Source organism: Thermoascus crustaceus (genome assembly GCF_041956765.1).
Source record: "Thermoascus crustaceus strain CBS 181.67 unplaced genomic scaffold VTN00scaffold_2, whole genome shotgun sequence".
Taxonomy (NCBI): domain Eukaryota; kingdom Fungi; phylum Ascomycota; class Eurotiomycetes; order Eurotiales; family Thermoascaceae; genus Thermoascus; species Thermoascus crustaceus.
This window is the reverse complement of record NW_027192528.1, coordinates 3,288,597-3,304,948: the sequence shown is the minus strand read 5'-3', so window position 1 is coordinate 3,304,948 and position 16,352 is coordinate 3,288,597. Positions and strand designations below refer to the sequence as shown.

Here is a 16,352-nt window from a genome sequence, read left to right as displayed (position 1 = left end):
AGTATTCACAAGATGAGAGTCAAAGCAAATAGAATTTCTATTTGGGATTTCTAAAATTTGGTGTAGTAGCAAGCGCAAGAGTTATGATATGATCCCGATAGCTGTTAGCTCCAGAAATTTTACTTTCCGACACCTAGAGAAAGAAATGACGCCCACTGCCACCTTTGAAAGTATTCCGTGGGGCTTTGGTTCGTCCCAAGCGGGGACCGCCTGTGCGTTGCCGAGCGGGCGCTTCGCGCGTCACGTGCATACGCGCAGGAACGCGTCGATCTTGCTCATCATGATCGCCTCCGGTATTATTGATATTGACAAGCCAAAGACTGCGAAAATACCTCGAATTACATCCTGCTTTAAAGCCCACAGGCTATAGATCTATGTCCGTGAGCAGAGCACAGTCATGAGTGCCATGAAACGCATCTATGACTAGGAATAATTTGGGACAACATCTGGCCTGGCTGCTGAACCGTGGTCCCTCGTTGTATCCCCCTCTGGAGCTGCCAACGCGAACAGATGAACAGGGTACAACTGCTGAGAGAGGCAATCAATTACCCCCGATATTTGAGCGACCCGCCAGTGCTTCCACTCGCTCTTCTATAAACAAGGTTCAGAACCCTGGCGGGACTGGACTGGAGAGTATTATTGAAGATGGCCATAGTGTGACAGCCCAAGCGGATATGGCAAGGCTTCAGTTTGCTCCTCAGCCTGCGAATAAGTCTCACATGCTCAGTTGCATGAACAATGCTTCTTCGAGTACCCCAAGGACCCCAAGCGCCTCTGTTAAGGAACCTTCCAGTGAACAGCCTGATGCACAGCATCACAATTCGACCAAAGGTTCGTTGAATTTAATTTTAACTCGTAGAACCTGACCGAGCTGACAACAGTTGCACACGGACAGGCAAAAAATATGACTTAGCTATCCCCTCGCCAACTCGCAGTGCGCGAAAAGCACCATCCCGTTTATCTGTGGACCTCAACTCATCTGTCATCGACGTGGATGCTATTGACCTGACAGGCGATTTCGAACAACCCACCTCCTCATCCGGCACTATTGAAGCCTTTGATGAACCCCGTCGGGTATGGAGGGAGGACTTTGCGTCTCGTAAAGAACCTCTCGAGAAACGAGGGAAGAAAAGGAAGAGCGACGAATACACATCCGATCTCCCGTCACCGAGGAAGAACTCTCCTCGTATTCGTTCGCCTGCCAAAACTAGAACGGCTGATGATTTCATTGACATTGAGTCATTGCGCAATCCTCCGCGCTCCCAGAAATCCCCTACGAAACGAACAACTCGTCCATCAGATAATGCTAAGGAGGAAAGTGAACGCTCAACGTCACATCGACGTGGCTTAAAACGAACGATTGCAGACTCTGAGGACGAAGAAGGAGGTGATGAAGGGGCTCATGATGATGGAGTTCTTCGGTGGGACTCGCACGAGGAGCTGTACCCGAATCTATCTGCGCATCGGACTCCCACGCAGGCCAACGTTGTGGGCTCACTAGAACCAAAAGTCGATGAACCGAAAGATAGACTAAAAAACAAGAGCGAGGGACTGTCCTTTGCTTCACATTTGCGACATGAATCGCCGACAAAAAGGCCAGGTTCTTCGCAAAAGGCCAGACCTTCCGATCTTTCCAGCTTTTCCAACTCTTCTAGTACGCAGGAAAGCTCAGACCCTAGCGTGCTGAAGTTTTTGTCTCTGTCGACAAAATGCATTGATCAGCTCATTGCGAACCTCAGGTGCAGTCTTACTGCAAACGCTGAGATTGTGTATCAGCGAGCGATGGAAGGTCAGGCGGCGCCTGCTGACTTGATCAACCAAAACAAAGCTCTCATCTCCAGAATCGATGCCATAGAAAAGCTTCAGGTAGAAAGAGCTGCCTATCAGGCATCGGCTTCTAAAAAGGATGACTTGAAGAAAAAGATAATTCGGGCAGTCACGCAAGGAGGTGATGCATCGAGTAAGACAGCGGAGCTCCAGGAAAGTAAAGCTATTGCCGAGGAGTTGCAGGAGATAGAATCAAGAATATCTGTTCTCCTGCAGCAGGCAGATATCTTTGCTTCAATTGAAGCGGACTCTCTGAGAACACCGGAACAGAATGTCTTGGTCGAGGCCACTCAGCCTTTTGGCAGACATACAAAACCTGCTCAGCTGGGTTGCAAAAATGGTAACCCAGCGCCACGAACTGAGCCTCCTTTGTCGACAGCTTCAGATTTTCCGGCCTCGCCCGCCCAGAGCACGTTTAATCCTGGTATGCAAGCTGGTGGAAGTCTGTTTGATGCCTCATCCGATACAAGGCAAACTGTACCATTTTCACCGGTTCGGGTTGAACCCAGAAGGGATGTGTCGTCGAGTACGCAAACACGCGCACCCACAAATGCGAGTCTCGGACGAAGTGTGAACACCGGGCCTTTCGACGACGACGAATTTATGATTGATGATGATGAGGAGATTTTCACGCGGAATATGGGTACACCCACACCTCCTAATGAGGAAATGGATGAGTTCGACTTGGATGCAGACGATGACGAACTGCTTGAGGTTGCCGAGAATTTCGAGGGAAGTTTCTCCTTATCGACGGAGAACCACCAGCTTCAGAACCGCAAGGTTTTCGCGGAGACCTCTGGAAATTCAAGTCGAGTTCCGATGACAAAGAAACCATCAGTTGACCAAGCTTCGATGATGTCCCATCCCTGGTCGAAGGACGTAAAGGCAGTCATGAGGGACTGCTTCCATCTACGCGGGTTTCGGCCTAACCAACTCGAGGCGATAAATGCAACGCTGAGCGGAAAGGACGTGTTTGTCTTGATGCCCACTGGAGGCGGAAAGTCCCTCTGCTACCAACTGCCGTCGGTTATCAGCAGTGGTCGTACCCGAGGTGTCACCATCGTGATATCACCGCTACTGAGTCTGATGGAGGATCAGGTCACACACTTGGAGAAACTCAAAATCAAAGCATTCGTGATCAATGGCGAGGTAGATGCTGAGCGTCGAAAATGGGTACTCGAAACCCTCGCCAGCTCCAGAGCGGACCAGATCATCCAGCTGCTCTATATTACTCCTGAAATGATAAACAAAAACCAGAGACTTCTTAATAGTCTACAAAAGCTTCACCGCAGCAACAAGCTTGCGCGCATCGTTATCGATGAAGCTCACTGCGTGAGCCAGTGGGGCCATGACTTTCGACCCGACTATAAGGAATTGGGGGAAATCAGAGCCAAGTTTCCGGGGGTACCAGTGATGGCTCTTACTGCTACAGCTACCGAGAATGTTAAAGTTGATGTTATGCACAATCTTGGGATGCGTGGCTGTGAAGTCTATTCACAAAGCTTCAACCGGCCTAATTTGACGTATGAGGTGCGACAGAAAAAGTCGGCAAAGGATGTCATTCCGAGCATAGCAGAAACTATTACCACTTCCTACAAGAATCAGTCCGGTATAGTATACTGTCTTTCTCGATCGGATTGCGAGAAAATTGCGAAGCAGCTTAAGAAGGAATACGGCATCAAAACTGCACATTACCACGCTGGTATGGATCCAGAAGCAAGATCAACAGTTCAGCGCAACTGGCAGTCTGGCAAACATCAAGTTATAGTCGCGACCATTGCTTTTGGAATGGGAATTGACAAACCGGACGTTCGCTTTGTCATCCACCATACCATGCCGAAGAGTTTGGAGGGTTACTATCAGGAGACTGGACGCGCGGGTCGAGATGGTAAGCGCTCGGGCTGCTATCTTTACTACGGATATAAGGATACTGGAGCTTTAAAGCGAATGATAGACGAAGGAGAAGGCAGTCCAGAGCAGAAAGACCGCCAACGTCAAATGCTGAGAAACGTCATCCAGTTTTGCGAAAATAAAAGTGACTGCAGACGGGTCCAGATTCTCGCGTACTTCAACGAGTCTTTCCGCCGAGAAGACTGCAATGCTTGCTGTGACAATTGCAAGTCAGACTCCGTATTCGAGGTCCATGATCTCACGCGGTACGCGGCGTCAGCTGTGAGTCTGGTCCGTCATCTTGAGAAACGCAAGGAAAAGGTTACCTTGTTGTACTGTGTGGATATATTCCGTGGGGCCACTACGAAAAAGATCAAGGACGAACACAAGCGGCTACCGCAATACGGGGTGGGCTCGGACTTAGCGCCGGGGGAGGTGGAGCGGCTTTTCTACCGGTTATTGAGCGAAGAAGCTTTTAAGGAGAGAAATATTGTGAATGGCAGGGGATTCGCTTCACAGTATATTTATCTGGGGCGCACGGCCGCAGATTTCGAAAATGGACGGCGTCAACTCAAGCTCCAGGTACGGGTGTCGCCTAATGGTAAGAGTAATGCATCACGGGCAAACCATCGCACTGGAGTGCGAGCTGCTGCGGAAGATTACCCCCAGTCTACGAACGTATCATCCCCGATTCAGTCAGCAGCGCGCCGTCGTAACCGAAACCGGACAGTTCTGGAGACATTTCCGACAGACGAAGATGGTGAAGACAGCGATGGCTTCGAGCCAATTCGCATAACCGGCGAGTCTCGTCCACGTGAATCCTATGTCGTTGGACCGCCCATTACCAACGACGAGAAGCTAAAGAGTCTGGACGAGAATCATCAAATGATTTTGGAGGACTTCATGCACCGTGCAAAGAAGGAGTGCCATAATGTGAGTTGAGCTTATTCAATAAGCGTATGAATTTCCTAACATCTGTAACAGATCATGATGATGAAGAATCTCCGCAATCAACCATTTCCAGACAGTATCTTACGTGACATGGCTATACGATTCCCCACAGGTGAGAGACGGGCTGATGGAGCTGTGATTTGTGAAGTCTTCTGACACCAGACAAAAAAGACAAAGCCGAGCTTCTCTCGATTCCCGGCATCGATCCGGATAAAGTCGATCGTTACGGGGCCCTGTTTTTGAAGCTCGTGCGCAATGCAAAGCGTCATTATGAGGACTTGAAAATGGAGGCTAGCGGCGTCGTTCATGATCCGAATCACGATAATGTCATCAACATTAGCAGCAGCAGTGATGAGTACAGCGACGACGACCTCTTTGTGGATGAGGGTTCCAATCTGGACTTCGACAGCCTTGTCACAAGCCATTATTTCCAGCCTGAATCTAAACCTCTTGTGTCTAATACGCAAAGTAATTCTCTTCTCTCTATATCAAGTCCACTCCAATGCTAATCCTCGACTCTAGCATCCCAAACCCAGCCTCCACGAAATAGCACATCCAGTCGTCGATCGAATGCCCGGTCTGAATCTCGAGCCAGCCCCGCGCCTTCGACCAGCTCCAAAGGTCGACAACGTCGAACCGGCAAACGAACTTGGCGAAAGAAGACTGCAGGTACAAGCTCAAAGAGGAAGTCATCGGGGACTCGAACAACGACTGGAAATGACGGTGGTCAGGCATACTCCTCGTCCAAGAAAAGTTCCGGTGCCGCTTCGAAGGATTCAAAGCCACGTATTGAGATGATGCCGGGTTAAATCGTGGCTATAGTGAGTGAGACAGGTGGCTCGCCTGCCTAGATCTGGTCCTTTTCTCCTCTTGTTTGTTTGCGATAACTGGGGAAAAAAAAGGTATCCCGGCGGAATGTCGGTTGCTATAATGATGTTACATTGGGTGGCGTTTCTTTTTAGATCTTTATAGATAAATTGGTCGTATGATTATTATTATCTGATGACAACAAAATATCATGGAGACAGTTGTCCTGTACTATGATTTCCGGGTTCCTGAAAGGAGGGTTAAAAAGGGAATGCTGCCGCATTCGGTAGCAATCTTAGCTGTTTTCACGCCTCTCATTCAAGAATAAGATGTATGCAATTCAAATCCTGCCTATATAACAATGTATTGTATATAGATGAAAGCGCAAGACGCTCTCCGACTCATTAAGTAACGATTTTACAGAAGAATAATTCTAATGATACATTGGCTGTGTATGAAGAAAAAAGATATTAATCTAGTCCGCCTCTTACGCCCAGTAGGAACAAACAAGTATGAATCTATTCAGAAAACCTGCTAGATTATCAGCAAAAATTGTTTTAATAAGAGCTGGGTTTCTCTTTCTGGTAATACTCACCGCGCCACCAATGATAAACAGTCTCTCTTCTTCGCGCTGCGCCCACTGGGCGATTTTACCTGCACTCTGAGAGAGTGCGTTTCGGTTTGTATTCGCGGGCGCCACGCAGTATAGCTCGAAGATGGGCGTCACCCAAGCGAATGAGCTTGCGGTTCGTGAGACATTGTAGTGCACCTTGACGTGGGTGTGTTTGGCGTGCACACTGGCGTGGAGGCTGTTGTATGTTGAAATAAGTCTGCAATATTTTTACGGGCGGATTAGTATTCTGTTACGGTTGGTATTGGTAATGGAGAAACTTCCGGATTTTGTAACATACCTTCGGCGTAGCGAGATTGATGAGAAATCCGGATCGTATGAAGGCATTGTGTACTGCACGTTTGCTTTTGATTTATACAGGAAGTGGCGTAGGACTGTCCCGGGGACGATATCAGTTGTGGACGGTCGACCATTTTCTATTGCTTCTTTGATAACCTTTATGCTGCCACTGTTCTCCAGTTGCTATGGCCGGAAGTCAGTCCTGAGGTTCCACTGCGCGGTGGTAGTAGTCTAGTAGATGCCTTCCATACCTCGACAAGAGCATTTCGCGTTCCCTGTAAATCAAAAAAGGCCTCCTTGTCGGTGCTTATCAAGATAATTGCAACTGACTCGTCCTTCGTCGTAGTATCGTCGGCGACAGTGTTGCTCTCGTCACGAAGATCGAGGAAACTGACGTACATATAGAGATATCCACTACTATTAAAACCGGGTAGGCAGACTGGGATCCAGCTCTCACCACCGCCAGCTTTGACTCCCTCTGCTTCGAAAATCATGTTAAATAACAGCTGCAAGTCGCCAGGATGTAGCGAGTGCTTCTTCGGACGCACAACGCTTACAAGTCGTCCCCCCGCGACGACCAGTCCGTATAGCAGTTTGTCGCTTCTAGTTCTTAGGAGTGCATTGCTGATAATCTGACGATGTGATTTGCGGATTATAAGGCATTCCAGTGCGGAAAGCAGGGTAGATGGTGACCCTCTTGTGAAACTATCGGCCAATGACGAAATGAGGGTCTCGGTACCCTGTAAAGGCCGCTTCAAGTCGGTAGATGGTCGAACAGAGAACAAATGCGTTAGTGTCGGAAGAGTCAGAGTCGACAGAATCTGCATATACAACGCCTCCAGTTGGAGCTTGAGTTGGGTATCGCTTTCTAGAATTCGACTGATCGCGACAAGGTATAGTGGTCCTCGAGTTAGAATGACGAATTTTGTTTCTCCCGCGGAAAAGCTTCTCAACGGATCTTCTGAGTCCTGATAGAAAGAGATAATTGTTTGGATAATACCGATGTAGCCGGATATCAGACCCCCATCGCCATGTCTCGTCCAGATGGGTTTACCAGCAGCAGAGAGAATAAGATAATGTTTCCGCTTTGCCTTCCATTTTTCGAGAAGTAATTCTGCCTTCTGTCAGTTATCAAACCTCCAGATTCGCCTTTGCTGAGTGAAACGTACCCTCGTTTTTTCCATCTGCTTCCAGCTCACCAATCGGTTCAAACTCACTCGCGAAATCATCATCCACATCGTCAGCCTGGAACTCTGGTAGACTTAGAATTCCTATTTTCTCATGCTGGTCGCTACCCGGTTCAGTCGGAATGAAGTCGTCAAATATGCTCTCCACGTCACCTGCCCACGCGTATGGGACATAGCTTCTTATGCTAGCAGTATCCGTTTCGCTTCCTCTAGTGCCTACCAACTGGCTGAGGCTGGCCTTCGCCCTCAATCCTCTTCCCGGTACTGGCAGACTACGACCAGCAGCTGTAGTGTAGCTTTCGTTGGATCCGTCAAAGTGCGTCGGGTTACTGATATCTGTCAAAGACACAGCAGTGGTTGCTTTGGACTGTAAAGCCTGTCGCATGTTTCGAGAAGAGCCAGTTTCGTCATCTTCCAGCAGCTTGATGGTAGGCGGCCGAGGTGATGGCGGCCGCGGCCCTTCCGAACTCAGACTGCGACTCCTGGAGCTGGAATTCGCAGATCTGGCATCTTGAAGAGGCTCAGAGACATTAACATCTGCGTCCGTCTCCGTATGTGTGGCGGAGTCCAGCCCTTGTTCCTGGGAATCCATCTCTCTATCTTATCCCGCGCATGGACGCTACTACCGGAGCAGCTGGTCTAGGTCATGAGACTCGCAGAACATATAGCATCCTATTAACGGAGACGAGATAAGACATGGAGTTTGCAAGTATCGCGCGTGTTTCTCATTGCCTCATAACAAGGCAAGCGACTTGGCGCATGTCAAAGGAAATGCGAAAAAGAGATGGCCGCGGGGCTGCATTGACGTAGGTAGCTCGGTCGGAGTAGCTCCATGTCGGAGCTACAGGCGGACACAAAACATCTGCGTGGCCTTCTCCTCCCTTGCACGCTTACCCACCACCGCATCCGGACAGGACGAAGTAGATGCTCAAGATATGATGAAGAGCAGCCTACAGCCTTGTCCTCGTTTCAAAGTTCGACATTAGCACCATGAGTTTTGATCCTAGCGCCTTTCCCAGGTCAAACTCCCCCACAAGCTCGGAGAGCTCTTTGAGTCGACCTCGAGTTCGAGGAAAGGAAGGTTCGCGGTCACCTTCAATGCCCAAGACCCTTGCGCAAGGCGAAGTACAATAGCTAACGTTCTTCCCTTCTACGTAGAGTCATTGAAAAAGGACAAGAACTACCGCCGCTATGCCTCCGGTGTTGAGCGCGCGCTCTCGTTATTTGATACCGCGTTGCAGGAATGGGCCGACTATATCTCTTTCCTCAGTCGCCTGCTGAAGGTGGGACAATATCCAGTTCTATGGCTCGGAGTAGCGCGCTGATTCCATGCCATTGTAGGCCCTTCAGTCTCACCCCCCGGACCTGCCCATAGTACCACATAAGGCGATTGTTGCGAAGAGACTGGCGCAATGTCTGAACCCCTCGTTACCGTCGGGCGTCCACCAGAAGGCGCTTGAGGTGTACACATACATATTTGCATTGATAAAGGTAGGCTATATCAGAATCAAAAATTCTTAATGGTATTTTTTAGCTAATCAGCGGTGTTCTCCAATTAGCCTGAGGGTCTCTCCCACGACCTCTCCCTGTACTTGCCTGGAATTGCGCCTACCCTGACCTTCGCCTCCCTGTCCGTGCGCCCGCTGTTTCTGTCCCTTGTAGATAACTATCTCACAGATCTGGAACCTTGGGCTATCAGACCAGCTCTGAAGGCTATCATTTTGGCTTTGTTGCCAGGGCTCGAGGAGGAGACAAGTGATGATTTTGAGACTACGCTACGAATCATCAATAAATTTCGCGATGTGTCCGGACAGATGAGCACACGACGCCCTAGTATCGATGCTGACACTAGCGGTGAATACTTCTGGCAATGTCTGTTTCTCGCGTCAATTACCAATCCAAGCAGGCGTCTGGGTGTCTTGGCTTATCTAAATCGCCATCTCCCAAAGCTGGGTATGATTGACAATAAGGTGATACTGTCGGAGCAAAACGGTCATCATAAGATCCCAGAAAACCTGATGGTCGCAGCTAATTCCGTGATTTCGCCGGAGCCTGGGTTACTTATCCGCTGTTTTGCAACCGGCCTTTCTGATGACCAACTTCTTGTCCAGCGCAATTTTCTGGATTTGTTGGTGACGCATCTGCCTTTACATTCCCCAATTCTGCAATCCCATATTACGGAAGATGACCGCGAGACGCTGGTCGTTGCTGCAGCAGGGGTTGTCACGAGGAGAGACATGAGTCTAAATAGGAGGTTATGGGCTTGGTTCCTGGGTCCTGATCCAGCAAGCGTTACAAATGATCGACAGTCTTTTGAATCTGCCAAATCACCTTCCGAGAAATTACAGGCACCCGTGGCTGACACTCAGGAGTACTCACAATCGCAATACTTCAATCGATTTGGATTGAAGCCACTGGTTCAGGGCTTGCTAAAAATGGTCCAAAACAACCCGAAAACCCCTTCTGAGAGGACGCGGCCGTTCCGCATCTCGCTATCTTTGATGGACCGTTGGGAAGTTGGCGGGTCTGTTGTTCCTGCTGTCTTTCTTGCCATCATGCGAAGCGTTCAACACTTCGAAACTGTAGCTTCAAGAAGCGAGTTCGACGAAGTTTTCCGGAGCGCAAGCGCATTCTTCGATGGTGTTGAAAGCAGCTTAATATTTTCCGAACTCCTTTGTTTGGTTGATGCGAACCTGGCTGACATCGACGCCGATATTGAGAAGATATTGAACAATTTGAGGCTTGCAAACTTCATTCTTGCCAATTTTAACGTGCGAGAAGAAGAGATGCTGCTCATTCATGTTCCATTACTGATCTTGTCCATTCTCGTGAAGATGGGTGACCTGTCATTAACGGGGAAGGACTCTGGAATTTCTGATAACAGAAAAGCAGCATCTAACCAGCTGATGAAAGCTATGAACCTTTTAGTTGGGTTGCTCTCTGAAAGAGCATTTTTGAGGAAGGCTGCTGCGGAGAAATCGATGACCGGTCAAACTACGCCCGCGGAAATGAGCGGGAGTGATATATTAAGGAAGATTCACCACTTCTATGATCAAAGCAAAGACAGTCTTGATCTCCCACCCTTTCCATTTCCCCCTAAGATTATGGGTGAGCTGATTCTTCGCGAAAGCCACCGACTAGTCTTATCGGCGCTGGAAGGTCGCGACGATAATCTTTCCATCAAAGACGGGTTAAATATTTTCACAGCCCTGCTGAAGAAGACTCCAAAATCTCGGATACTACGAGATGGGAAATTATATTCAGCTCTCCATAGCCGTCTCCGTACTGGTGAAATTGAGTTGACCACGCCCGCCTTTTCAGTTATCTCATCCATAACATCCGCAGCGACCAGCTTATTCTCTATTCAGACGCCTGGCTTCTACATCTCGCACGAACAGATTAGTGATCTGGTCCCTATCCTTGTACAACATCTATGGAAATTCTTATCGCCTTCGAGTCCTAAATTTCACGTCGAGGCGGTCCGTTGTCTCTGGCTCTTACACTCGACATCATGCTTCGACCATCTTGTTGAAGCTTCTATAACGTCTTTGATGATTGACTCGTCATCTGAATCATCTCATGTCACCACGGGAGATCAAGCTGAAAAGTTCTTTGTTTTGTGGAACCATAGCCACCACGGGATCTACGAACCTCCTTCAATGCGAATTGCTGAAGGACAATCTGCCGGTGGAAAGGCCTCGGGTCAAGATCGATTATTGTACCAATCTTCGATGCTCGAGCGCCCACTTTTCATCGTACTAGATTTGCTTTCACAGGGCCTCAATGAGGCTTCGCAGAGTGTGCACGAATGGCTTCAAGACTTACCGTCCATTCCCAAGTAAGTCGTTCCAGTGATTCAAAGCGGTTTTGACTCTTCCTGGTAGCTAATATTCTGTGCAGGGTCTTCCGCATAGTCATGACGAGGCTCGACAAACTCTTCTCGCGTGGAGCAGGAGGTCGCAGTGAGACAGATGACAATGTTTCTATATCCTCTGATGATTTCAAGGAGTGCCACTATTTGTTCCGAACAATTTCCAACGTGCTCTCCGCTCTTTCTCATAACGGATGGGTTGCACTTCTCACTCATTCGGTGTCCCCGGTTGAAAAACACCAGGATCCTTCATCACCTGAAGGTAAGCCATGCCTCCGCAGAGCGATATTCTCAACACTCACATCTCGTATTACAGATAACACGGAACAGAAAAGTATCCAATCTGCGATTCTTCAAGCTTCACTTAAAGTAATTGGACGACGAGAACCGGCCGTGAGGCATATAAGCCCCGAGGAGGCAAAGTTGCAGCAAACAGTGCTCTTCGTGATGCGGCAGCTTCTTCTGGGACTTGGAGCTGAACAAATCCTTGAGTCTGATGTGGACATAGTCCTTATAGAACGACTGTCTCTTGCGCTTGACCAAGGCAGCGCTGTCGTTCAGGGAGCCGTCATAGACACACTCCTTGCAGCATTGAAAATTCGATTTCCTCCATCGGTACAGCCTGTAGCACCTTCTAACTCAAAACATCGACGAGCAGGTTCTCGAGAGACTCTTACAAGCACGTCTCTGTTGTCGTTGAGCACGGACAAAGTGGACAAGGTGCAGTTGGCACCTGTCTTCCCGCAGCCACCTCCGCCACTCCTGGACTGCCTATTGAAAGGAATTAGTTCTCCGCACTCGCGTGGAATAATAGAAAAGTGGATCCTTTTGCTCTGTGAATGTCTCCCACTATATTCTGGGACGATATTCCAGATACTTCTGAATCTGGTGGAGTGTTTCAGCAAAGAGATACGGGCCTCTTACAACGACCTTCAATTGGTGTTCAAGAAGACTGAGAATTGGTCTGAGGATCGTTCTGAATACGTCACGGTTGCTCTACTCACAGGCCTGGAAACGTGCATAGCAACTGCCCATGAGCGTCTTCTCCTAGAGGAATCAAATGTAATGTCTGGCAAGAGCCCTGACCAACCTCAAGGCTTCTTCGGGAACATGGTATCGGGGGTCTTCACCTCAGAGGGGAACCAGACGCGCAGTGCTGCTGCAAATAACAGGCTTACTGTGTTGCTCTGCTTCCAAGACGCAGTCCGCCTGTGCTTCTCTATCTGGTCTTGGGGCGCTGCTGGTCGAAACAGCACATCCCAAGATACGGAATCTGTAGCATCATTTCAATATACATCATTGAGAATGAGAAACCGATCGCGTCGGATTCTTGAGCATCTTTTTACTGCTGAGGCTCTGGAGTGCCTTGAAACTCTGGTTGAGATGTGGAGCAAGGCGGGCGTTTCTGAGGCAGGTACCTCAACACTCATCTTCAACTTGCTTCACACTCTAGATGGATCTCGACCGAAAATTACTATTCCTGCAATCTTCAATTCAATATATAGCCGCACAAACCCTGCCGCGCTTGAACCAAGTCGAAAATCGGCTATGGCGACCAACATCACGGAGGCTGACTTGGCTGCCTTCTTGGTAGCCTATGCTAGATCTCTCGATGACGATGTGCTGGATGAGATATGGACAGACTGTATGACTTTCCTGCGGGATGTGCTTGCCAACCCTTTCCCTCATCGACAAATACTTCCCCGCCTGGTTGAATTCGCATCCATTTTAGGGGCGAAGATGGAAAATACCAACTTTGGTGAGGATCGACGAATGAGAAAGGAGCTTGGTGTATGTGTCTACTTGTCTTGTGAAACTTCTGCCTATGCTGACATTCTCGCAGGATTTGCTGCTGCGACTTCTCACCGCGATTTTCACGAGCAAGCCCATGGGATTCCCCCAGGATTCAGTCTTATCAGGCCGGTCCTCCTTAGATAATGACAGCTCTTCGGCACCGCAGGTAGGGCCGGATGATGTGCTCAGCATACTAGCTGCGTCAATGCCTGCCATTATCACGACCTTGGGCGAATCTGACCGCATTGCTTCTGCCATGACAAACGTGTCGACCAACGTAATAGGGCCATTGCTCCGTTCACGACTGTTTCCGAGCAGTATAAACAGGAACGTATTGGTTCTGCTTCAGCAGATGTCAAAGGCTCCTGCCGCGTCTAAGTTGTGGAGAAAGGACATAGCGGATGCATTTGGCGACGCACGATTTTTCAGTTCCCAAATGGATCTTGTGAAAAACGGCTGGATGGGCCTCCTTCGGCAGTGGGTGCTAGTGGACAAGGACCGGTTGTCAGAATTGCTGGGCCGGCTAAGTTCTCCGACTACGGCCGGGATAATGTTTGGCGTTGGCGCATCTGCTGCTCGGCTTGAGGCTGACCGGAAAGCGCAGCTGAATCTCCGAAGAATTGCGTTCCTAATTCTTTCTGCAGATGATGACCATTTTGTGGGAGAGCTTTCCGCTCTATTACAGAAGATTGAGGACCTCCTCGCGGCTACCAGTGTATCGTCTCCTTCGTCGGCGACGAGAGCGGAGATATTCATGGTTCTCCGGTCGCTCATCTTGAAGACTTCTACGACACACCTGGCTCCTTTCTGGCCGTTGATAAACACGGAACTACAAGAAGCCATCTGCTCTGTCTCCCAGAGCCCGCAGTCAGAGCTCTACAATCCATATTCACTACTGCAAGCTTGCAAGCTTCTCGACACGCTGCTTCTCACGGCTCCTGATGATTTCCAGCTCCAGGAGTGGCTATTCGTGACGGATACCATCGATGCGATCTACCCCCCTGGTCGCTGGGAGCCCGTTGCTCTAGCTGACGAAGTGTCCCAGCGCCTGGGAGCGGCATCGTCTCCTACATTAGGTGGAGAGATCAACGAAGCGGGTGCGCAGGGGCTGAAGAGACCTTGGCTCATCTCGGACCAGATCCGGGAGACCGCAAAGGATGAAATCGTAGATCGGGTGTTGAGGCCCTTTTTTGATCGGCTCAGCATCCACGCTTTCGAGAGTACATATAGCATGGGCGTTCCGGACCGGGAGGCGTGCAAGGATGATCTGTTGGCGGACTTGTTCAACGAGAGCACGATGGCGAATTGATTGTATACCATTGGGTTTGTATGTACCTAGCTGCAGCGTGTATTGTATTGCACTCGTGTATTCGGATACAACGGAAGTATACCCACATATGCTATCGAAGTTCGATCATTTATTTATGGTCTGAGGTTGCTGAGTATTCTAATTTGATATTTCCAGTGTATATTCCCCCTGTAGGAAGAAAATTTACAATCCATGATCTTCATGTATTGACCGATATCTTTCCTCAGTTGAACAGTAGTGTCTGGAGTGACGGACTACCCCATTCGTGCAGGCCGCTCGCTTTGCAGCGACGCCGATCGATCCCCGCCAAGGCTCATGACATGCATGACCGTTTGCACTCCGACACCTGCTGCCCCTCCATCCTCCATCTGCAGATCCCTTGCACAGCGAGGGCGTCTTTTATTTCTATTTCATGTCTTGAGCATTACTTGTACCACACACCCGTATCTCTCCGCCTATTACCCAACGATGCTCCCCCGTACCGCCACCAGCATCCTCACGCGCTCCTCCGCGCTCTCCGCGCGTTTCCAGCCGGCGACTTCGCGAGCGCGAGCTTTCTCCGCATCGACCACACTGCTGAACAACGGCGCGGGCTCGACGTTGCCTGCGCGGAAACCGATCGGCGCGTGGCGAGGAGGGTTAGTTAACATAGTCTTTTATTTCGATTTTTTTGTCTTCTCTCCGTAGTAGAACAAATCAAGCTAATGTTTCCATTCTTTCCTGCAGAGTGTTCGGCTTCCTCTTTGGTTCCGTCGTCGCGGCCGCGTCGGTCTATTACTACATCCTCGAGGAATACAAAGTGTCGAATGAGATGTTGACGGAGGATATCTATGTACGTTTATTACCGCGCCGTTGCCATCACCATACTGCTCATGACACTCCGAGTCCCGCGGAACACGTACTTACACATACACATACCTTCTTTCCATTTACACCCATACATACATACATACCATTGCCACCATTGACTTCTCCGTCTGCGTTTGGGAAAACATACGGTTCTGGATCGATATCGATCAGATTGGGCTGACTGGTTTAATTAATACAGGCCCTACAAGCAGCGACGCAACGACTCAACTCATACATCACGGAACTAGAGGGGAAGGTGGATCAACTGCAGAAGAAGAAATGAAATAATCAATAAATGAGTGGCAATTGACGCTTCTTTTTCTTTCCTTCATATATATATATATATATCACTGCGTGTTCGACCGAGCTCCCACTGGCATCTTTTCTATTCACATTATTATTTCTTCCTCGTGTGTTCGGTTGGTTGGTTTTAGCATAGCAAGCAGGGGCGTCAGCAAGGGACAGGAGGAACAGGAGGAGCCTCGCACATCTCCTTGATACCAGATCTATATCTATCTAACCTCCGGAACTTCCTTCTACTTATGTCGTAACGTGTCTTATTAGTGTGGCTGTTCTAGGGTCGTCGGTCCCTTGGAAATGCATACATACCCTATAAGGTTTTATCTGACGAGGGAAAGAAGTTAACGAGTACATCTGAAGATCGGATGTGTGAGGAATGATGGGTCTCATGGATTTGTTGTATGCGCCTGGGATGTTACGAGTGTCGTACGTGTTAGGCGACGCTTGGCCTCGATAGACTCTTGCTTGCGGAGATAAATCGATGCCTGTCTTGGGAAGACTCTGTTGTCGATGGCACGGATCAGCTGCAGGTTAGTTCTTTATCAGCTTTGCTCCCTTGCATAGGCATTTTTGTAATGGACCTACATTTTTGTAATGGACCTACAAGCTCCGTAGTGCACCGCCATGAATAACTGAGAATAACATCAATCAAGGCAG

General features: G+C 49.1%; 4 protein-coding genes across 4 annotated transcripts; 3 read left to right on the top strand and 1 right to left on the bottom strand.

Annotated features, from left to right (window-relative positions):
- Positions 1–419: 419 nt before the first annotated feature.
- VTN00DRAFT_4712 (uncharacterized protein) lies at positions 420–5,477 on the top strand (the record flags this gene model as incomplete). The annotated part of the gene is made up of 5 exons (XM_069431165.1): positions 420–831; positions 896–4,650; positions 4,702–4,780; positions 4,840–5,136; positions 5,191–5,477. The coding sequence occupies 5 exons, from the start codon at positions 420–422 to the stop codon at positions 5,475–5,477; spliced, it is 4,830 nt and encodes a 1,609-aa protein (XP_069290227.1).
- Positions 5,478–5,997: 520 nt separating this feature from the next.
- On the bottom strand, positions 5,998–8,164 carry VTN00DRAFT_4711 (uncharacterized protein; the record flags this gene model as incomplete). Its single annotated transcript, XM_069431164.1, has 5 exons — positions 5,998–6,006; positions 6,071–6,305; positions 6,387–6,568; positions 6,637–7,499; positions 7,555–8,164. 5 exons carry the CDS (start codon positions 8,162–8,164, stop codon positions 5,998–6,000), a joined length of 1,899 nt encoding a protein of 632 aa, XP_069290226.1.
- Positions 8,165–8,562: 398 nt separating this feature from the next.
- VTN00DRAFT_4710 (uncharacterized protein) lies at positions 8,563–14,546 on the top strand (the record flags this gene model as incomplete). The annotated part of the gene is made up of 7 exons (XM_069431163.1): positions 8,563–8,653; positions 8,731–8,855; positions 8,914–9,063; positions 9,132–11,410; positions 11,473–11,705; positions 11,760–13,234; positions 13,287–14,546. The coding sequence occupies 7 exons, from the start codon at positions 8,563–8,565 to the stop codon at positions 14,544–14,546; spliced, it is 5,613 nt and encodes a 1,870-aa protein (XP_069290225.1).
- A 468-nt stretch (positions 14,547–15,014) lies between these two features.
- On the top strand, positions 15,015–15,678 carry VTN00DRAFT_4709 (uncharacterized protein; the record flags this gene model as incomplete). The annotated part of the gene is made up of 3 exons (XM_069431161.1): positions 15,015–15,184; positions 15,273–15,378; positions 15,595–15,678. 3 exons carry the CDS (start codon positions 15,015–15,017, stop codon positions 15,676–15,678), a joined length of 360 nt encoding a protein of 119 aa, XP_069290224.1.
- Positions 15,679–16,352: the final 674 nt, after the last annotated feature.